The 24,609-nt window shown below is 38.8% G+C and overlaps 1 protein-coding gene across 5 annotated transcripts in view; it reads left to right on the top strand.

Moving 5' to 3' along the window:
- Positions 1-24,609, top strand: part of LOC123774071 (PHD finger protein 19) — a 71,804-nt gene that overhangs the window by 39,873 nt on the left and 7,322 nt on the right. For 4 of the 5 annotated variants that reach the window (XM_045768205.2, XM_069318777.1, XM_045768208.2 and 1 more), the window contains 6 exons: positions 3,790-3,985; positions 6,630-6,697; positions 6,883-7,047; positions 8,115-8,132; positions 20,702-20,918; positions 23,639-23,818. In XM_045768205.2, coding sequence (XP_045624161.1) covers positions 3,790-3,985; positions 6,630-6,697; positions 6,883-7,047; positions 8,115-8,132; positions 20,702-20,918; positions 23,639-23,818 — 844 coding nt within the window. The remainder of the gene's footprint in view (positions 1-3,789; positions 3,986-6,629; positions 6,698-6,882; positions 7,048-8,114; positions 8,133-20,701; positions 20,919-23,638; positions 23,819-24,609) is intronic. The other variant, XM_045768209.2, reaches the window with a different exon arrangement.

Genomic DNA, 24,609 nt, shown 5'->3' with positions numbered 1-24,609 from the left:
CCCATCTGCACACCCAAAACACCCGCACTATAGCCTGTATAATCTTTTCAATTTTCTCACCTCAATAATTTTCATGCTATGTCGTTCATTTTGGTATGAAATTATTCACAATAGAATTCTCTAAAGGAATATATGCATACAAGGTCAAATGGCCCAGCGTGCCACCCTAAGTTTGGCTGAGTTTTACCCGTGAGCCAAATTTATACCAAAATGAAAGATCTAGAACGAGAATTGAGGTAATCAAAATGAAAGGAGTGTACACATTTTATCGGTCCAGCGCGCTCCGGGGTAACATGCTCTAACTTTCTCTGTTTGTTGCGGATTGTACGCTGGGCATTTGGACTTAATATGCCTTTAGTGCTGTAGAGAATTCTATTGCGAACACAATGATACCAAATTGAAAAACCTAGGACGAGAATTGAGGTAGCAAAGTTGAAAAGATTATACACTTTTCAGAATTACTGCGCACTCCCGCGGAATGCCCAAACCCACCCGGGGTTGTGTGGATCATGTGTGCCCAGAGCATCAAAGTGTTAATTGCTCATTGCGGTAATTTCTGTTAGTACAATTATTACATATATTGAGTAAGTGTTCCCAATAGTTTTATCATGTTTAATTTTGTCTTCTTGAGATTTCAGTTTGGTGTTTGGAGAATGACTCATTGTATTCACTTGAAGCCTAAAAAATCATATCTGTAATCATAAAAATAATTATCTTTATGTACCGTTTATAGCCCACTTTAAGCTCTTGTTGATATGTGTATTTCTTGTCTCTGAAATATAATTATTTAACTATGGAGTGGGAAGCTTAGAGAGCTTGGTAATCACCCCACAAATCCCTAGAACCTTTTTATTGTTATTTTTTATTACATGTCACGTCTGCATTAATCCCGATACCATTTCCTCACCTCCATGTATTGCACCGATCTCGATACCCTTTCTTCCACCGCACCAACCTTTACTTTTATTACCCTCCCACCTTTCCTCCTTTCAGGATTTTCTTCTGCCCATATTCTCAGACTCCTATGTCTACTCCTACCTTCCACTCGCACCAACCCAGTTTCCAACTACTACACAACCACAACAGTCCAATATGCTCACACACCAACACCCACCGGGATGGAACCCACACGTACTGAAACGCAAGGCTGATACCGGAAGTAAGAGATCTGAGCTATGAGGTCAGACTCAAAGAATTGAATTTACAGATACTGGAGTGAAGAAGATCCAGAGGAGACATGGTCATGATGTACAAGATTCTGAGAGACATAGGCAAAGTGACGAAGGATAGACTTCCAAATGAAAAGTAGGACTAGGGGACACTGGTGGAAACTGGAAATACAAATGACCCACAGGGATGTAAGTAAGTACTACTTTAGTTTATGATTAGTGAATATGTGGATTGAACTGAAGGAATAGGTAGTTGTGGCCATTTAGAATCCACAACATTAAGGATAGGTACAATAGTCATGGAAAATTGAGAGTAGTGATGGACCAAATACTGAATACGCAGGTCTAAAGAGCTAATCCTCTTTATCCTCAAGTCTATTTAGGTAAATGCTCACCCCCACACGCACATTGGAAGATAATTGAGAAAGCTCAGGGAGGAAGACAAGTATCGGAGGCATTTAGATGAGCTTTGAGAGCAGGATAGAACTTTGAAACATACAGGACTATGCCAAAATAGTGAATGATATAAGTGTGGATGATGGAGATTTAATGCTTTCTCCAGTAGACCTCTGCATCACACTGAAACTGAATCGTTAAGTCTCGAACTTCGGCTTGCTACGGGTCCTTGTTGCATCCTACTACAGATCCAATTCCCTAGATTTCATGAAGGGTTATGTATGAGCCATTGTTTTGCTTCACTGCTAGAGTAATAAGTTTACCATAACAAAATGAATTGTCATCATGGACAGTCATCCTACTGCAAAAATGCAGGGATTTCTTGACCTACCCAATGGTGGGAGATTCAGGAAAAAGACTATTGTAAGAAAGCCAGGATTGAACAATCCTGGAACAAATTGAACAATTTGACACTGGAAAATGCCATCTTATTACAGTAACCCTTAAAGATGTTCTGCTATTTTAGGAAATTTATAAAAAAAAAAAATGCTATGTACAGTATTATTAGCACTACACATTTTAAATTGCATATTTACTACATAAAATAGACAATAAGGTGAAAAATAAGACACACTAACTAGTCCGAATGTCATCTCACTGTTTATCAAGGTTATGAACTAAAGGAAAATCTGTTTGCCTTATGGTATTGAATTTCCTCTTCTGCATACACTAAATTTTCCTCTGCTTTGAGTCTCATGCGCAGTTTACATGAAATGGGATTTTTGTTTATAACTGTGCTTACAGTATTATTAATTGAATTATTGAGTCAGGACTATTTTCTAGCATCATCCTGAGCGCTGAAATAGATTCACTATGTTGATGATCACTGATCATCACTGCATGTGAATCTATTATGCAGTTAATTTTAGAAATATAAATAATTCTTTCCTAGACATAGTGTACTAATATTGACATGTTAATGCACAAATATCAAGTCTATGCAACATACAAAAACAATATTGCTATCATGATAAAAGGATGCGATGAGATATAGTGCTTGATTTCCTTCTTGGAGCTTTGAGGGTTTGTAGTGAGCAATTCCTTGAAGAGTGCCATTGTATCATAGATGCCTTCCTAAAGAGTGCCATTGTATCGTAGATGCCTTCCTAAAGAGTGCCATTGTATCATAGATGCCTTCGTAAACTTTAAATGTTTTATAACAAAAGGTCAACAATAAAATGGTACCAAAATACAGCTAGAACAATGGCTCGTTCTCCCAGTATGACAAGGTGGACAAGATCAGCCTGTAAACTATAAAGAAATTTGATGTGGACGTCGGTGGGAAGTGGAAATGCAAATGCGTCGAAAGAAAGAAACAGAGTACAGTACTGTACTGTACTTGTACTCTGTATGGATGATCAATAAGTGGAACTCTCTGAAAGATGTTATGGATGCTACCAACATGCACAATTTCTGAAGCTGATATGAAACAAAACTCAAATATCTAGAGATTTAATAATATGCGAGATATAAAAATATTTGTGGCGGGACACGTAAGACCACTCTTGCTGTAGTTACTAATAGGCTAAACACTTACAATAAAGCTGGTATTGAGGTTGTCCACAAAGCAATTGCTACAGTTAATTCCCTTGTTAGAAAATAAACTCTACTACGACAGTCACATGGTTGACAAAATGCACTGGTCATTGGCAAGTTATATCCTGAAACTCGGATGCTACGATTTGTGAAAATGAGCTACAGTATTTCGATGGCACCAACAACGCATGTGTCACTACAAGAACCAGTAGTAACACCTAATGAATTTCAAGGATGAAATTCATCATCACCAAAAAAACAACATTAAGGGAAAGTGAATAGAATCTGCAAAACATGAAACACTACAGCACCACCGAACAGAATCTGGGAAGATTCAACCTTACCACCTCACTTAATTAATGCTTAGGAAATATAATTGCGATACATTATCCTTTCCATCTCTATCCTTGTCTTCCCATTCCTCCTTCCTTTGTAATTTCTTTTTAAGAACTTGCCCTGTGTATTTTATTTGTTAGATTTGATGAGGTCCTTACAGGTGAAGCATTATTTATTGTAAAGCTACTCACATCTGTGTTATACAGCACTGTACCATATTGTTATCACATCTTTGTGCTTTCTAAAACCAAATATTATTATTATTATTATTATTTTTTCTTTCTCTTTTCAGATTTTATGTATTTGTGTGCGCTTTGTGTAATGAGGGCAATGAGTTCCTTCATAGACTAGATACGAAATGGGTGGACATTGTACACTTATCAATATTTAATTTAACGCTACAAGATTCAAAAACATACTTTGAGTATGAAGAAACGATAACTCAGTGGATTAATGACAACTGGGAACTATTACAAGCACCACTCGGGGTGAGTTAAACATCATGCATATTCACTTGTTTGCATACATGTACAGTGCAACCTCGATTCGTCGAACTATTAAGAACCTTCCCTGGTTTGTTGCAACTGGAGATGCTTTCTGTAAGACAAAAATATACATATATAGCTTCAGCTGTTTCTTTGTCCTAATGTTGCTTCCATCTAAGCAAACTATTAGAAATGCAATTGAAGTAATATTAAGAGTTAATGCTTATTTCCCTTGCTCTATGGAGTGATTTTACTTATACTTTACACTTTCCATATAAAGGACTGTGACAAAGAGAACCTGTTTTGCAGTGCAATTTCACCACCTTTTCTATGCCCTGGCCTTGAAACCTTGTTTCCTCAGGAAGAGGGCCTATATTTTAGGGAAAGAAAACTGCTGCATCAGGAAATGAAAAAGAACTAAAGAATTTGGTTGTAAATATCCTCATTAGTTTTCCCAAGGCTCCAACTTTTCTTGTAATGCTGTCCAGCTATGTTGTAATCCATCTATGAAAATAATTTAAAACATGATTGGAGCTGTATATATTAAGCTAATGTGTGTTACTATTCATGTCCTAATATTTCCCATGTAAATTGAGCTAATTTCACCTCATGAAATTTAAATTTTAATATATCATATGATGGGCAACTTTCCCACCAGTCTGTGAACTCTGGCCCAACATTCTAAGCAAATCTGCACCCCCCCCCCTCCCCCTGCCTGCCCCCCACTTTACTGAACACTTGTTCATTAAATCAGGTGAGTAAATCTGGCCTGGAAAGTATTTTGGTGAACAAATTTGCCAAAATAATTTTTGTTGAATCGAGGTTCCATTGTACAGTGTAGTTTTAATGAATTTTTCGTAATTTTAGGCTTTAATTAATTTAATATACCTATCATCTGGGTGTGACCTCTTTGATATGTAATGAGTTATATTTAGTTTTAAAATTTTATTTCTCACTAGCTGTACCGGCCATGCATTGCTGTGGCTCAGCCACAGCAACCTTCCCGTCTCAAACCACCCTGTCCTCCGTCCCCTTGTCCTCCAAACCATTTCTCACTCCTTCTTCCCTTTTTCCTCCCTATCATCACTCACTCCAGCATCCCCTCGTCCTCCGAACCATTCCCCACGCCGCCGTCCCCTCGTCCTCCCTACCATTCCCTCCGTCCCCACGTCCTCCCCACTATCCACCACTTCCCTGTCCCTTGTCCACCAACCATTCTCCATTCCCCTGTCCCCTCGTCATCCCCCAACATTACCCCTCCCCTGTCCCCTTTTCATCTTCACCATCCCCCATCTCCCGTCTCCCCTCGTCCTTCCCATCATTCCCCACTCCCTCGTCTGGTGATCAAATGATACGATGTTCCCATCAGAAAATTGGGAACATCAAATGATCTGGGGCTAGATTCACGATGAAATTACGCAAACACTTGTGAACCTGTACATCCTTTCTCAATCTTTGGCGGCTTTGCTTACGATTATTAAACAGTTAATGAGCTGCGAAGCACCAGGAGGCCGTTTATAACAACAACAGTTGATTGGGACGTTTTCATCCTTCTAAACTGTTTAATAAATGTAACCAAAGTCGTCAAAGATTGAGGAAAGATATACACGTTCGGAAGTACTTGCGTAACTGCTTCGCGAATCTGGCCACAGATGTTCCCATCACTGAAATATAAGAACAACAGTTAAAAAATGGAATGAAAAGTAATGAAATAATAAAAAAAATAATCCATACACACGTAATGAACGGTATGGTAAACAACACAACTCAATTCCAACGCAGTGTCACACAAAATAATTAAATCAAAATGAAAAAAATTGAAATTTATGAAAATTCGTGTTTTCAATGAAATCGGAAACATTGAAATGGAATCGTAACATATTTAGTATAGCATGTGTTGGTCTTATGTGCAACAGATGACGCTGTTTTTCAAAACCGCATGTTTTTACATGTCACAGGAGTGGCATCTATATAGTAAGTATATAAAAAAAAACGTGCATATTCGAATGGAACGTTATGTCAAAATTTCAAAGCAATCGGTGAAGAACTTTTGGAGATTACAGCCTGCGTTGCTCTTACGTCCAACAGATGGCGCTGTTTAAAAAAAAAAAAAAATGTTTTTTGCTGCCACAGGTGAGGCATGTAAATATTAGGTATACAAAAAGACGCGCCTATTCGAATGCAACATTGTGTCAAAATTTCAAAGTAATCGGTAAAGAGGTTTTGAAGATTTCCCTCATATGAAAAACACACGAAAAAATACAGTTTAAAAAAAAACAACGTTTTTCCCCATTACAGACGTGACACATATATAGTAAGTAAATAAAAACCCTCTCTGGTGCGAATGGAACGTTGTGTGAAAATTTCAAAGCAATCGGTGAAGAACTTTCGTTCGGAGATTAGCAATTTTGAACAAACGAACATTTCCATTTTTATTTATATAGATTACTTTCATAACCTCATTTTTATAGACAAAAATAGGAAATTTATAGGGGGGGGGTAACAAAAAGAAGGCCTGGTCGAAGACCGGGCCGCGGAGACTCTAAGCCCCGAAATCATCTCAAGATAACCACCACAGGATGGGTATGGGGTGCATAATAATGAACTAAACTGAACTATGATGAATTGTTGCTTTTTTCAATTTCAGCTTCAAAACATGGGAGTTAGTGAACGGAAGCATGAAGTATTGAGAGTGCTGGAAGGAAATAGACCAAGGTATGATATTCAGTAGTTTAGTGTTCAACATAAAAAGGCAGCCGTCAGTATCAGTGTGGTGTTCTTTTAAACACTTGTATAGTATTTTTTGTTTTAATTTATAATTGATATTGTCTTAAAAGTTTGGAGATATTTAATTCTGAATTTTTTTTAGTACTATATGATATGATATCCTGTCTTGGCAGATTTAAATGTGGACGTGAAATAAAGAAGAAAACCAGCATTTGGGGTCTACGGATTCGTGTTCCTCCACCAGTACCAGCTATTACCTTACCTTATGTTGGCCCTATTACAGAAGAGTCAATAAAACACATAACGCTACGGAACAAGAAGTCACGAAATGCTGACAGGTATTATAATATCTTTAATTTTACAATATTTTTGGGCTCTTGTATTCAGATGTTCCATCATAAAATATTAACTGTGTGCTTAGTCATGGTTGGTGCAGTCAGGCAGGTGTAACTAATAGCACAGCTCTGTGGAGAGTTACCACTCATCTTAGATTTAATACTGAGCCAAGGGAGTCATTGGTGAATATTCAGTCCGACCCAGAAAGGACAGTTGGAAAAAATTGCAAGGTCATTCCACAATAAATCAAAGCTCTTCAAAACTTTTGCATGTGATCATAGGCAGCTGCTAAATGATGGCTCTCCTCAACTAGGCTGCATGGTCCAAAGTGGCAACATTTCACTTACCCTGTATTTCACTGATACCGACCCTCTCATTTTACTTCCTGTTTTTGCTCGTAATTATTTTTAGCTGTAAATTATGTTTGTCCCACTCTGATGTGTCACATCCAACAACAACACAATCCGACAACCTGACAGTCTGAGTGAGTTGCTTCTACCTGGTGATGGGTGGTATGTGGTGCGAGTTTTGATTGGTGGTCAAGTGTGATCACGAGTGAGAGCTTGGGTGAACTCTGAATTTTTTGTGGGTACACTTTGACATTCACTCCAGGCTTATTTAAGAATACATCAGTGACTCCCTCAGCATATTGTAACCCTACAAGAATGTTTACAACTTTGTTGCAAGGCTCTGTTCTATTTGTTGTACCTGCCAGATAGCACAATCCACATCAAGATCATGGTGAGATCTTACATGAGGAAGCAATCAAATGAGCTGGCTCAAAAAGGAGCTTTTCACAAACTCAAAAAACCTTACTCTTACTGTACAAAATAATTAAATTGTTATTTTGGTATTTTAACTGAGTTAGATTAGCTTTTGTTTTTCATATATAAATTGGGTACTTTGTCAAATTTTTCTCTAGACACCTATTAATAGAAAGCTGAGAGGCAGATGACTGCTATGTATGTAACATATTTTCAGAAGTTGTGTAATGTTTACTTCTGTTCGTGTAGTATTATAGCTCTATTGGTATTAGAGGCAATTATCGTAAATTTCTCTTCTTTTGCAGGCTTTGGAAAGCTGACAAGTAAACAACTGAGGCCATTTTAATTTATTTGATCAAGATTTTCTTGATAAAATTCTGATAGCACTAAATCTAGATTTTAACTCCTTCAGCCATTTATATGCTGAACTTTTTATTAGTAATTTTTCATACTAATAAGGCATTCTATTAGTTGGTGTGCAGAGCACTTAATGGTAAATATTAACTTGATAAGTATCACCGAGCATTCTGATACAAGAGTAGTTCAAGGGATTCATTCTCATGGCTAGTGGTATTCCAGGCAGCGATGCTGCCACTTGTGCTACGAAAGTATTACCAGTGTTGAAAGCGATTGGTCGACTGGTCATCGTAGTGTGTGGAACACACCTTACCATTACCCATATCTGCATTTCAATCAATTACTCATCATTGAGCATATAGCAGATATGGTGCAGTGTCTCAGGTATGTGTGCTTTGTATTCAATTGATGTATTGATTAAAAAGTGGGTGATTATACCATTCGGTAAGGTGCCTTCCACACTGAGGTGATAAGTAGGTACTGTATGTGGGTTTGAGAGACCACTTGCTAGAGTTTGGTTGCTTGCTTTACTCCTATATCAGTGTTATATTTATGCCATTCAATTTCATTTTAGCACATTCTAACATGCATGTTACGACAGGCTGTAGAAGAGTGTATTCAAATAGTACTGTACAGTATGTGTGTTTTGTACCACTATTCTTGAGAGATTGCTAAATACGTGTTACACTTCATTAGGTATCTACGGTAGAATTACCCCGGGTCTTTTTCTTATGGAAAAATATTATCTTGAAAATGTTTAATCGTACTAATTTGATTGCTTTTATTTTAAGTTTAAGCAGAGACGTATGGCTGTTGCTGTTAAACTTGAGAAAAGTAGCCCATAGATAAAACAACAAAGGTTTATATATATATTTTGTATTGTAACTGCAGTATCTTGAGTGTGTCATCATCTTGTTTTGGTTGAGCTCTTACCAGTGTTGGGTCAGGTTTTGCCACTATTGGATATGTTCAGTTATGGGGTAGATTTTGTGAGGCCGATTGTTTGGTACGGACATGTGGTACTTGGTCTTTCTAGGCTACCTGACATTAGATTTATTGTAACAACAATGGCACATGTTAGAGCCTTGCCATTCTGTTGAATGGACGTGAATTTACTCAATCGACTGCAGAGAAGGATGACAGTCGTTTGGTATTGTAGTTGACATTTAATGCCCTCATAGTGCTGGTGTCAGCATCTCAAATGTTTCTGATGTCCAAGCCGTATTGGTGTTGTCTCGAAGTTCACTCGAGATAACACCAATACTTGAAGGATACCTGAAGGTTCTGGTTACTGGAATTCTAGTTTCTGAGCTTTGAGTGAGGAATGTAATAAAATATTTGTATGCTGTGATGGTGATAAGGAAGTGGAACGAGTTTGAGGCAGAAGTGGAGTACACAATCTTCATTAACAACAACAAGATGTTGACATGTTGATGTCAATATGGGAACATTGCGAGGTACAATATAAATACACCACATTCAGTCTTACAGCTAAATTTAGCTTCCCAGAGACACAACTAGGTAGGCACACATCTGGGACATCAGGTTATTAATGCACCTGCCACATGTTGCAAGCCTGCTATGCCATAAATGAATACTCGCTTTATCTCATCACAGACCTGTTACATCATAGGTGAGTACACATTCCTGCTACATTACACAGGCCTCAGGTGACCAATGGAACAGTACTGTGTACAATTAGGGGGAACTACCTCCCTATAATGACTAGAGAAAAAGACTTGAGAGTAGATATAACACCAAACAAAACTGCAGAGGCTCATACAAATAGGATAATGAAAGCAGCATACTCTACACTAGCAAAAGTCAGAAAGTCATTGGGGAACCTAAATAAGGAGGCATTTAGATCACTGTACACTGCCTACACGAGACCAGTTTTAGAGTATGCCGCCTCATCATCAAGCCCCCATCTAAAGAAACACATTTAGAAAATTGAAAAGATTCAAAAGTCTGCAACTAGGCTCATCCCAGAATTGCGAGGGATGGGGTATGTAAAGACTGAAGGAACTAAACCTGATTAACCAGATAAGAGTAGGGGGAGGGGTACACATGATGGAGGTATATAAAATACCTAGGGGATTGACAGTGGAAAAGAGGAAATGTTCACAATGGGGCACAGTAAGGTAGTTATCAAGATAATGCACAAAGTCATTATGACTATATTGCATTGGGATAGGGAGATAAGGCTTTAGGATAGGATGAAAAACAGGGACAGTTCCCAAACATTTGGACAGTGGAGGAATGAACGCTGACCTGCAAGAAGCGAGACTGTCACCGTACCGTCCAGCTCAAGTGGTTCACAATTAATACCAATAGAACAAAAGGGTATGGATGGAAGCATGAGACTCAGACGAGTCGTAGAGGTTTTAGAACCATAACATACCATAAGAGTAGTGGGAAAATGGGATTAACTGAAGGAGCAGGTTGTTGAAGCAAACTCCATTTATAAATTTAAAAGTACAATTGATAAGAAAATAGGTCAGGAGTCATTGCAGTAGACAAGTGGCAGCTGAAAAGGGTGGGGTCCAAGAGCTAATCCCTGATCCTGCAGGCACAAATAGGTGAGTACAAATAAATGAGCACACTTCTCATATCATATGCAAGTACATGCTGCTGTCACATCACACACACACCTTGCGGGACCAAAGAGCCAAAGCTCAACCCCCCCGCAAGCACAACTAGGTGAGTACACATGCCACATCATAGATGAGTGCACGTTCCAATTGTATTTGTTGTGTTTTAGCAGCCTCCTTTAACCACTGCACTGCTCACCTGGTTTTGGCAAAAAATTCGCAACGCAGTTGTCAAGGACTTATTTTTGTTGTTTTTATATATATTTAGGTAAAGTTAATGGCAAAATGTTTCAAAACACAGAGATAAAAACATTAAAAATATTAAATATAGCCTAATTAAAAAAACACAACTCTCAGAGTGCCATAAAGCGCTATGTGCAGTACAGTGGTTAATACAGGTTCAATACCATTCTTTTCATTTTTTAGCTCTAAAGTCTCAACACCTGCCCCCAATAATAATCTATGGCATGATAGAATATATCTTGGTAAGATTATTTCTCTGCCTTTTTTCTTGTAAATAAAGGTAAGTTGTATATGCACTGAAAGTAATTGTTTCTGCTATAAAATCAAATTATATTTGTGTATTTAGTTGTTGTTATGCATGCAATTCATTTTACAATTATGATAGCATGTGAATTGTGTATAAATACAATTTACATTAATACGTATTATTTTGCATGTGTGTGTATTCACCTAGTTGTGCTTGCAGGGGTTGAGCACTGCTCTTTTGGCCCACCTCTCAACTGTCAATCAACTGGGTTTTTTTTTAACCCCCCCCTTCCCCCAGGAAGCAGCCTGTAGCAGCTGTCTAACTCCCAGGTACCTATTTACTAGTGGGTAATGGGGGCATCAGTGAAAGAAACTCTGCCCATTTGTTTCCGCCTGTGCCGGGGATTGAACCCTAGGATTACGAGTCCCAAGTGCTGTCCACTCAGCCACAGGCCCCGTAATTGTCCTGTCTTCCCAGTATTCTTTGCCATTTGACACCTTTAAACTACATACCGTGTTGGCTTCCACCACCTTCTCACTTTATAGTTCCAGCCGTCTTCCACTGTGTGTGTGTGTGCGCGCGCACGTGCATGTGTGTGTACGTACGTGTATGTACATACAAAATAACCACATACACCATATCTATATACAGTGGTACCCTCGAGTAATGATCACCTCAAATGGCGAACATTTTGGGTAATGGCCGGCCCGATTGGCGACAATTCATCTCGTGTGGCGAATGCTCGTTTGAGTAACGTCAACACCACAAGGTGGGATCGCGCTGCTTCCAGCACATTTCCGACTGCCGCTGACGACAGTGTTGTATTGGTGTCGTGCACAACCAGTTTGCATCACTCCGCATATAATTGTGATATTCGTGTTTTTTTTTTTGTGGGTTTGTGATAACAATTCTGAATGCACGGTATTGTCCAAGAAGTAGCCTGTGAAAGAAAGTGTTGGCAAGGGGAAGAAAGAGGCAATCACTGTGAAAGCGAAGAAGGAAATTATAGCAAAGTACGAGTATGGTATTCGTGTGGCTGATCTTGCCAGGCAGTATGGCAGGGCTCCCTCAACAATTTCCACCATTTTGAAGGGGAATGATAAATTTAAGACGCTTGACGTGGTCAAAGGAGTTACCAAGGTTACCAGCAAACGTCCAAAACTCCTAGATGATATGGAACGGCTGGTGTGGATGAATGAGCGTCAATTACATGGCGATAGTGTCTCTGAAGCTATCGTTTGCACTAAGGCTAGGATGCTGTATGTGGACCTTGTCAGGAAGATACCAGGTGTGTATCTACGAAGAGAGACTACGGGAATTAAACCTCACTTCGTTGGAAGACAGAAAAGTTAGGGGGGACATGATCACCACATTCAAGATTCTCAAGGGAATCGACAGGGTTGATAAAGACAGGCTATTTGACACAAGGGGCACACGCACTAGGGGACACAGGTGGAAACTGAGTGCCCAAATGAGCCACAGAGATATTAGAATTTTTTTAGTGTCAGAGTAGTTGACAATTGGAATGCATTAGGCAGTGATGTGGTGGAGGCTGACTCCCTACACAGTTTCAAATGTAGATATGATAGAGCCCAGTAGGCTCAGGAATCTGTACACTAGTTGATTGACAGTTGAGAGGCAGGACCAAAGAGCCAGAGCTCAACCCCCGCAAGCACAAATAGGTGAGCACACACACTCACTCCGTCACAGCCACAGCAACCTTCCCTAGTTTCCCATTCCTCCCCACCATTCCTCCTCTCCCCCATCCCTTTGTCCTCCCAACTATTCTTCACTCCACCATCCCCCCTACCATCTCCCACTCTACCGTCCCCTCGTCCTCCCCACCATACCCCTGTCCCCTTGGCCTCCCCACTATTCTCCATTACCAGGTCCCCTCATCCCCACCGTCCCCAAGTCCTCTATCCGCTCATCCTCCCTAACTCCCCCGTCCCCTCGTCCTCCCCACAATTACCCCCTCCCCTCGTCCTCCCCACAATTACCCCTAGTCCTCCCCACAATTACCCCCTCCCCTAGTTTTCCCCACAATTACCCCCTCCTCTTGTCCACCCCACAATTACCCCCTCCTCTTGTCCACCCCACAATTACCCCCTCCCCTAGTCCTCCCCACAATTACCCCCTCCCCTAGTCCTCCCCACAATTACCCCCTCCCCTAGTCCTCCCCACAATTACCCCCTCCCCTGTCCCCTCGTCTTCCCCACGATCCCCCATTCCCTCTTCCTACCCACCATTCCCCACCCCCATTGTCCGATGCATTCCCAAATGATCTGATGTTCCTATCGGAAAATTGGGAACATCAAATGATCTGATGTTCCCATTACTGAAATATAAGATAAACGGTTGAAAAAAATTAAATGAAAAACAATGAAATAAAAAATGAACTATACTTTAGAAATGAATAGTATGGTAAACAACACAGCTCGATTCCAACAGTGTCAATCAAAATAATGAAATCAAAATGAAAATAAATCAAAATCTATGAAAATTCAATTGATGAAATTGGGAATATTGAAATGGAATCATAACATATTTATTATTGTGTGTGTTACTGTTACATGTAACTGATAGCGCTGTTTTTCAAACAAGTATGATTTTTTACCTATCACAGGTGTGGCATCTCATCTTGAGATGATTTCGGGTCTTAGTGTCTCCGCGGCCTGGTCCTCAACCAGGCCTCCTGTTTGTTAGATATACCAGAAAGCAGTCTGTAGCAGCTGTCTAACTCCCAGGTACCTATTTATTGCTAGGTGACAGGGGGGGCATCAGGGGTGAAAGAAACTTTTTGTCCATTTGTCTCTGCCTCCACCGGGGATCGAACCCAGAATCTCAGGACTACGAATCCGAAGCACTGTCCATTCAGCAGTCGGGCACCTTTCACCCGGCGCCTTCTATACTTATACTCACGAAACGAACGGTATGGTAAACAACACAGCTCAATTCTAACGCAATATCACACAAAAGAATTAAATCAAAATCTATAAAAATTAAATTTGTCAATGCTATCATAAACATTGAAAGGGAATCGTAACATATTTAGTATAGCGTGTGTTGCTCTTGCTTGCAACAAATGATGCTGTTTCTTAAAAAAAAAAAAAAAAGAAGAATGTTTTTACCTGTCACAGGTAGGGCATGTATACTTATACAGGGGTACCTCTGTTTAAGAATTTAATCCGTTCCTGGAGACGGTTCGTAACCCGAAAATTTGTAAATCGAAGCAAATTTCCCCATAAGAAATTATAGGAAATGAATTAATCCGTTCCTGACTACCCAAAAACTTCACAAAGTAAATTTTATACCTAATTCACCCAAATCTTCTCTACAAAAGTATGTTCAAGTTATTACCCTTTTGCTGATGACTTAGATTTTTGGTATTAGATATATCTCGCCATGGGTCCCAAGAAAGCCAGTGGTAAGGTTCAACCTAAGAAAATAGTTGTTAGTAGAGGCAGTAGAGGATGTCTCTTCTTCATTAAGAAAATGTGTGAAGTATGGGAAGAACTGCAAAGTTTTGTTGAAAAAACTCACCCAGATAAAGCTGTAGCAGGCCATTGCATTGACCTTTTAAATGACAATGTGATGTCTTACTACAGACAAGTGTTAAAATGTAGGGAAAACAAGTGTCTTTAGACAGATTCTTAGTAAGACAAGCAAGCAGTGAGCCACAAGCTTGTCCTAGTGGTATGCAGGCAAAACGTGCCAGAGAGTGCACACCAGTGAAGTCCTCACTGCCTGATGTTATAATGGAAGGGGACTCCCCTTCCAAACAGTAACACCTCTCCTCCCCCCCCCCCCCCCCCCTCCTCACCGTCTTCCATACGCCAACAAGAGTCATCAGTAAAGGTAAGTAATAACTTGTACTTACTTTTGTAGTGAATTTGGGTGAATTAGGTATAAAATTTACTTTGAAGTTAATTTTTTGGGGAGTCAGGAACAGATTAATTCATTTCCCATTATTTCTTATGGGAAAATTAGCTTCAGATTACGAGTTTTTGGAATACGAGCTGTCTCCAGGAACGGATTAAACTCTTAAACTGAGGTACCCCTATAATCGAAATCAATGAAAATTCAATTTTCCAATGCAAGCGGAAACACTGAAATGGAATCGTAACATATTTAGTATAGCGTGAGTTGCTATTACATGCAACAAATGGCGCTGTTTTTTTTAAAGCATGTTTTTACCTGTCATAGGTGTGGCATCTATATAGTATGTATATAAAACGCGCACCTATTCGAATGAAACATTGTGTCAAAATTTCAAAACAATCGGTGAAGAACTGTCGGAGATTACAGCATGTGTTGCTCTTATGTCCAACAGATTGTGCTGTTTTTCAAAAAGCATGTTTTTTTCCTGTCACAGGTAACGCATATATATAGTATGTATATAAATATATGCGCCTATTCGAAAGCAACGTTGTCAAAATTTGAAAGCAATCAGTAAAGACATTTAAAAGATTACCCGCACATTATAAACAGTTAAAAAAAAAAAAAAAAATATTCCCGTCACCGATGTGACATCTATATAGTACTGTATGTATATGAAAACCCGCTCGTATGCAAATGGAACGTTGTGTGAAAATTTCAAAGCATTCGGCGAGGACTTTCGGAGATTAGCGATTTTGAACAAATGATTGGAATAGGTTATCTGCAGTTTCACCCATATTTTTGGGAATAAGCCATCAGCTGCTATAGTCATTCTTTATATAATTTTCTGGGGTAAGACCCTTCGACTTCCCCAGAGCTATCTGGGCTGATATGAATATTAGACCAAACGAATCGAGTTCTTAGGCCTACCTAAGGCCTACCGGGGACCACGAGCCAGAACCTGGCCCCCTCAGAGAGGCACGAGTGTTATCCTTTAAATTCCTGGACGGTTTGTGTATAGCCAGTCCTGTGGCCTGTGAGCCCATGACGTCATTCCTCAGAGCAGCGCAGTAGCCACTTTCAAGTAGACTGTATTGAATTCCAAGAAGTCAGACTGTGTATCTCATCAGACCCAAGCAAAATCCAATCAACAATCGAATAACAAGTGCGAATATGAGGAGCAATGACCCATAGAAACCCTCCGTGTGGTTGGAAGCATTCTGTGTCTGCCATCGACTGGGGTCAGGCAGCCCAGAAAGGTAGAGCACCTCAAAACAAACTATCTGGTTAAAATATTGCTATTGAAAGCTGAACTGTTAGACAGAACCCCTGAAACGAAAAACGAGCATAACGTTACAACTGTCACTGCTCCTCTGTCTGCATAGCTCCCCTCGCCCCTGGAGGGGGAAGGGGGGGGGGCCAAGGATCCCCCCTGTGCCGGCTATCCACCCACAGTTCTGTGGCTGATGTGAGACCTTATGGTTTTGCGGCTCTGACTCCAGACTTGTTCCAGCTGTGCTGGAACAAGTCTGAATATTTAAAATGTGAGATGTTGTCTAATGGTAAAGTCAAAGTTATATAATTTGTGATAAGTTCCAATTTTTTTGTAGATTTATGCGGCAGATGAAACTTTTTTTTTTTTTTTTTTTTTTTTTTTTTTTTTTACTGGAGAGCTGTGCCAAAGATGACTTGCCAGTAGGCTATAGGAGACTTATCAGGGAGAAAAATATATATGGTAAATTCCATGTGCAACCTTTTTATAGCCTGCTGTCATGGATTATTTTTTTTAAACAGGCTTAATAATAAATTTTGCAAAGGAATCTAGGAATATTTAATAATTGATATAGCATTGATAAATTTCTCTGACTCAGTAACAGCAAAGTCATTGGAGCCAAATAAATACTATGCAAGAAAAAATATATATATTGTATACACATAAATAATAGAGAACATGCTAAAAAAAGGTGGAAATAATTTATTACTAACAAAAAATATCTATACCTTTAATAAAAGTAAATGCAGTATTAAATAAAATAGGATTACTATCTATGTAGGTAGACCAACTTATTCAATAGCAAGGAATATCCCTCTTGCCAGCAAAACCACTTCACTCCCCAGCATGTGATAGTACTAAGCTCATTCCAACTCTGGACCTGCATGAGGATTACGTTTCTGGAGAACCATGTGTAGAGCAAAATTAGCTTTGTGTAGGGAAAAAAGCTAGGTTCCAGACAAAACAAACGGTAACTTTCTGCCACTTGTAAATTACGTGATTATCCTTGTGTGTTCTAAATTACTGTACATATGTATTGTCCATTAAAGAATGTATTGGATGCTTGGGAGGAACTTGCTGCACAAATATGATTGAAAAGTTCCCAAAAAGATATTTGTCAGAACCCAAGAGTAAATTTAAAACATTTGAACCATTGAACACAACTAGGAAAGTGGTCCTGTGTCTAAATCATAGACTAGATTGAGCTATGGCACTGTGACAACTCTTGTCTGGCCAAACCAGCCATCGCAAACACTTGGAAAGTTCCTACCATTGGTCGAGTGTACAAACTGGCCGTTGTTCGTCTATAATTCAAATTAAGGTTGCTAAGCTCATTCCAACTGTGTACACAGAATAAGATAATTTGAGTTGAAGCTGCTAATAGATGCTGCTTTTATATTTTCATAATCTGTACAATATTTTAGTTTGATCTGTACGGTACTGTACATTGATCAAGTTCTTGTCATACTATAGGGATAACTTGTTTGGCTAGTTGAGAGACATAACAACTGGTCTTCACTGCAAAGGTAAGTAAAAAAAAGTGCATATTTATTTCTTGTATTAAAGTAAATATTTGGTATGGAAAGTTTGGAGTACACTGTAACAGGTTTACAAGTTACAAAGCTGAAGATACAGTACCTCGCTTGCATTACGAAAGTTCACTAGTAAGTACTATATTAAAAAGATTATTCTTATAAAATATATTTTGTGTAAGTGTAGCAGTTTGTGAAGAGGAATATTTTGAGGTGTTATCACCAGATGGCAGCATGTACTGGGTCATATACGTTAAATGTTAGTTTGTGATATTTGTTCTGAACACTGAAGTACCATATGCAGTACATAGAACTTATATTAAAGTGGAATAAAGTTGATTGTAAGCTAAACATTGCATACTAAAGAGATAAGGATACACAAAAGTATATTGTGAGTTTTAATGATCTATATTCTCTGCTAATTAAGAAGGTGTAGATTACAAACTTAGGTAGGAAAGAACTGGTCTATTTTAGACAAGGATTTTCTAGACAGGCTCGTTCTTCGAAAATTCATCCTACAACTAAGCGAATGTAAGATACAATAGTTTTGTTATTGTCATGACTTGGCATAAAGTTGTTTGGATCTTGCAACACATTTTCTGTTATTTTTTTTTTTTTTTTTGTGCAATTGCCCTCTAATATTTTCTGTATCAATACGTATTACTTATAAATATGCTGAACATGTCTCGCATAAAATTACATTGAAACTAGCTCAGTTGTCGGTTTTTAGCTGAAAGGTCTCAGTTTGAATTCCCGTACAGAAAGGAGACATTTGGGTACATGTTCCTTAATTTACACATCAGTTAACAGGTACTCATGGAGTTGGGCAGTTATTATGGGTTGCATCCAGGGAAAGGTCAGTTGTTGACCTGGGGGGGGGGGAGGTCTCACTAAGCTTTACAGGCCTGTCTAACTAACTTTCTAAGTACTAACTTAGTTTGTGGTCCTTAATTAGTTCTTATTAGTTCTTAACTAATTACTGCATAAACACTGATTATGCTTAAATGCATCATTTGGGTGCTAAAATATTGATTAATATGAAATTCTGTGTATCCAAGGAAATAAATGGAATTTTGTTTAAATTTTTTCCCTATTTGCAATATTTGTTGTTTTTAATATATAAAGAATGGCTCATAATGCTGTGTGAGGGGCTGAGAAAATTCCGAGACTTAATTATTAAACATTTAGTTCTTGCTTTCTGTTTGATCAGTGTTCTTAAGAATTATTCATGCATATGCACAGGTTAGTCTGAAGCATTAAACCATATCTACTTTTTAATCTTTTCTCAAAAGCCATGGTTTTCCTGGCTGTCTGAGGTTTATTCTACCCAGTTATTCATTGAGGTACTGAGGTTTATTCTACCCAGTTATTCATTCCTTAATCCTTGCCCAGTGGCAGGGTCGTTGGTCTTCTGTTACTGGTAACAAACTGCCTACTCTTAAGGGTAGTGTGTCCCCATGGCGTTCCTCCTACCACCGTAACTGTAGGTGGGAAACGACTCTGGTGAGATTATGTATTTGGCCATACCCGTTTAACTCGCGGGCACTAAACACTTTCACTCGATGATGACGCAGTATGGCGTCAAAAATTAAAAAATTTGCCTTGCTTTTGGCTTGGCTTCCGGTGGGGCACGCCGCGGTTTTGGACAGTATGAATATACTCTTGTAGGAAATTTTATTGCAAACACATTGATACCAAAATGAAAGACCTAGGACGAGAATTAAGGTGACCAAAGTGAAAAGAGTACACATTATACATATACACAGCCCCACCTTGTGGTCTGGCGCTCGCTCGCCCAAAGCACGAAAGTGTTACTGGTGTGCCGCCCTGCTCCAAACCAAACTCCAAAATTGTCCAAACTACATTGTCCCTCTTACGGTCGTGCATATCCTTGTTGAATGTCCGGACTTACAGGATGTGCGTGTGTGTGTCTTGCTTCCCGACCTGTCACTTGTCCCTCGATGCCTTTGATATCTTGACCCTTATTCACTTTTCTTATATTGGCATCCTTAGTGATATTTAGCTCCCCATGAATACCCTGCACATTTGATGGTGCTATATAGCCTTCCCAGCTTGATGCCTTCTTTTGATAATTAATTAATTAACGAGGTTTACTAAAACTACAACCAAAAACAGAATAATGTGTACAGCACAAACAGGTACTGTTTTCTAATGAGAACACATTTGATTTTCATCATTTGTACTGGAAATAACATTTTCATATGCATTTTGTTGATCTAAATAACACACAATGTCACTTTATGATTTGAAATGAAAATAAGTAATGATTTAACACTTTATTGCACAGGTAGCATATAGGAAGCAGAATGTGAAGTGTTCTTTGGTATGAATATAACGACAAAGGATAATATATTTTTTAAAATAATTTTAATACAGTATAATGGTACCTAATATTAGAGAGAATATATATGTTTTATAATATACATATACAGTGCAATAATTTCAGTATAATGCGTGTAAATAGAATTACTCCATATACACAGCCACACTGAGATGCATGTGGGATGAATTCTGGCTATCATGATGCTCACGGGGTCTTTTGTGTTTACATTTACTGTTGATCATGATTTATTTGATTTTATGTTGATCATGATTTATTTGATTTACTGTTGATCATGATTTATTTGATTTACTGTTTACTGTTGACCTGAATCATAAGCTGGAATTTCAGTTAACAATTAATCCTAATTTAATGAAGAATCTTTACACGATGTGTGTTCTTAATTAGGATTTTTGTTCTGTTTTTCAGTCCGCCAATTCCACGAAGCTATAAACTTCGCGATGACAAACAGGAAGAAGTGGATGAAGCATTGGGACACTTCAGTCCAGCAAAGAAGCGTGCTGTATCTCCTGAAGTACTTGAGCAGGAACAGGAACAAGAGCAGGAGCCAGAAGAGGAGAGTCCTAATAGCTCCTGCAAAAGAAAACGTAAACGTGAACTGGATATTTTAATGGATGATAAAAAGGTAAGGGTCTTAATTCTTTACTGTAATATTTAAAGATAAATACAAGAGTTTCATGGTATGGTTTTACTGTCTTCACTCGATTATCTGGATTATATGGGAAGAACCCCCAGCCAGATATTCATGTGTTCTGGATAATGGTACTTTTGAGTCCAAAAGTGACCATTTCCAACTATTTTTATACTACAAACAACATAATTTGAATTGCCTTGCCACATATAATTATTAAATATTCTACTAGAAACCTCAACTTACCTTGTTGGTGTTTGTCTTTTTGATTGATGCCACATGTCTTGAAGTTAAGAATTCTTAACAATTTACGTAACCTATACTAACACAATACTAAAATTAACACTTAAAATTACTGTATAGTTCATTAAGCAAAGTTAGTTTTCACTGCCTCACTGCTGAAGCCTCACTGGTTGAAGGCATTTGGGTTGCCTGTGAGGCCTCACTTGTTGAAGGCGCTTGCTTGCACCTCACTTGTTAAAGGCATTTGGCTTGCCTGTGACGCCTCACTTGTTGATACCTGGTTGATGGGGTTCTGGGAGTTGTTGTTCTCCCCAAACCCGGCCCGAGGCCAGGCTTGACTTGTGAGAGTTTGGTCTACCAGGTTGGAGCGGCTCGCAGGCCCACATACCCTTCACAGCCCCGCTGATCCAGAACTTCTCTTAGAAAATAGTCCAGTTTTCTCTTGAAGATGTCCACGGTTGTTCCGGCAATATTTCTTTTAGTCGCTGGGAGGACGTTGAACAACTGCGGACCTCTGATGTTTATACAGTGTTCTCTGGTTGTGCCTATGGCACCTCTGCTCTTCACTGGTTCTATTTTGCATTTTCTTCCATATCGTTCACTCCAGTATGTTCTTATTTTACTGTGTAGATTTGGGACCTGGCCCTCCAGTATTTTCCATGTGTATATTATTTGGTATCTCTCTCGTCTCCTTTCTAGTGAGTACATTTGGAGAGCTTTGAGACGATCCCAATAATTTAGGTGTTTTATCTCGTCTGCGTGCCGTATATGTTCTCTGTATTCCCTCTATTTCAGCAATCTCTCCTGCTCTGAAGGGGGAAGTGAGTACTGAGCAGTACTCAAGACGGGACAGCACAAATGACTTGAAGAGTACAACCATTGTGATGGGATCCCTGGATTTGAAAGTTCTTGTAATCCATCCTATCATTTTCCTGGCTGACGCAATATTTGCTTGGTTATGCTCCCTAAACGTTAGATCGTCGGACATCATTATTCCCAAATCCTTTACATGCTGTTTTCCTACTATGGGCAGATTCGATTGTATTTTGTACTTTGTATTATGTTTCAGATACTCATTTTTGCCGTACCCGAGTACCTGAAATTTATCACTGTTAAACATCATGTTATTTTCCGCTGCCCAATCGAAAACTTTGTTGATATAATTGTAATTTTTGTAATTGTTGATATAATTGTAATTTTGTAATTGCTTGTAATTTTTCAATGTCTTCAGCAGAGGTAATTTTCATGCTGATTTTTGTGTCATCTGCAAAGGATGACACGAAGCCGTGACGTGTATTTTTGTCTATATCTGATATGAGAATAAGGAACAATAGCAGTGCAAGGACTGTACCTTGAGATACGGAGCTTTTAACTGCGCTTGGACTCGATTTTATTTGATTGACTGTTACTCTTTGTGTTCTGTTCGACAGGAAATTGAGTATCTAGCATCCTACTTTACCAGTTATTCCCATTGACCTCATTTTGTGTGCTATCACCCCATGGTCACATGAGTCAGGCCCAGGAGCTGAGTGCATTGGCATATTGTCAATTTCTCTTTCAAAGTCTTCCGAGTTCGTGTTAATATCCGTTATATTATCTGCAGCTTAAATGTCATTCATAAAGAAGCTGTCTGGGTCATCAACTTTCATGTTGTTTATTGGTGTGCTAAATATAGCCTCATACTGGCTTCTTAGAATTTCACTCATCTCTTTGTTGACCTCTGTGTACGTACCTTCATTTGTAATTAACGGTCCAATATGGGTCGAGGTTTTTTATTTTTATTTTGCGTATGTGAAAAAATATTTTGGATTTTTCTTTATCTCTTGTATAGCTTTCTGTTCCAATTCCATTTCCTTAAACTCATATGATCGCGTCAACGTTTGTTCTATTTCTTCGATCTCCCTGCTTAGTTTTATTTTTTTCTTCTGATAGTTGTGTCTGCCGAAGCATTTCCATTATTTTTTCCTTCTCCTGTACAGTCGTCTGCGTTCTCTTTCTAGAGTGGTCCTCTTTCTGACCCTCCTCACAAGCATGTACTTCAAGCAGACCTTGTAAGCTTCAGCTGTCAGTTGAGCTATTCCCTGTGTGGGAGTTTTGTCGCGTTCCGCTCGCGGAACGCCAGGCGAGTGTCTTACCACTAAACCATGGAGACTGTCTACACTATTCCATGTGTAATTAAATGCATTAAATGGACTATTATAGAACATAAGTGAATAATGAAGTTAATTCAGAATCAAGTAATGGGTGAATTCAAATATGTACAGTTTTAGTGTGTTAATATAGAGAGAATGCAGGTGTCTTTAATTGCCAATTTACCTTCATGTCATCCTAGTAAAAATTTAATGTACCACTTGCAGTTAAGTAATTTTTATTTTGTAGATGAGCTAATTTGATGAAATTTAATCCGATATACAAATACAGTTCTTCAGGTATTCATTTCTTTAATTGTTTTCTCCTGTATTTATTTTCAGGCCAAAAAAATGATTGAAGAAATTATACCAGTGAATGATCTTAACACCAGTGATTCCCAAGCTCCTGTGAAGAGAAAAAGAGGGCGGCCGCCCAAAAATCAACAGAGTATCAAAACCGATGACCTACGTGACCTTAAACAGAAACGTGCACAGAAGTTGCTGAAGGAAGCCTTAAAGCAGGTAGTTGGTGTGGGTTACAAATGTTAATATTTTTTCTAGCCAATCTGGTGAAAAGCTTCAAACAGTGGTCAAATTGTCTTGTACATGTGTGCATGCACACACAAAAAAATAAGAGTGGATATTTTAGTGTTAACAGTTTTATGTTGTTTATATTGGGAGATATGCATGGTCAGCAATCACATGTCTAATTTGTGTATACTTGAACAGAACTCAAAGTTTTGATAACAATGTAGAGAAACATCAAGTTGAAAGGAAACCTTAGACAGATTATGTTTGCGTATAATTATGCGTGTAAGGGCTTCCACAGAGGTACACAAGGCCAGAGCCTCACTTCTCTGACCTCACCCCTCCAATGATTTCCCCTTTACAAGCTCTGATCCTTGCGTAGTCCTTAGATTTAATCAAGCCCTTGCAATCAAAACATTACCTGCAGTTATACTGTAGTCTAGTCTCATCTTGTGTGTCTACATTGTTTCATTTTCTATAAACCTTCAATATTTTACTTTCCAATTTGACCGAGGTATAGAGACTTCATTATTATTTGAAAATAATATAAATTTACTTTTTCGTAATATAGTGATGTAGTGTCTTTCACTTGGGAACATTGCCCATACTATGACACAGTTATTCAGTTATTTTATTCCCCCTCCCCGTTTAGCTCGTTGATGCCGTGAGGGGGGCTTAGTGGGCGGCTGCCGAAGTGTGATGCTCCTTGGGACAGTCCTCTGTCCTTTTGTAGCCTTGTGCTCCTGCTGCTGTCCTCTCAAATTGTGCTGAACAACTTTTCCTTT

The sequence above is a fragment of the Procambarus clarkii genome, chromosome 91, assembly GCF_040958095.1.
Source record: "Procambarus clarkii isolate CNS0578487 chromosome 91, FALCON_Pclarkii_2.0, whole genome shotgun sequence".
Classification (NCBI taxonomy): Eukaryota; Metazoa; Arthropoda; class Malacostraca; order Decapoda; family Cambaridae; genus Procambarus; species Procambarus clarkii.
The sequence above is the reverse complement of the archived record's forward strand: the minus strand, read 5'-3'. Positions and strand labels throughout refer to the sequence as shown.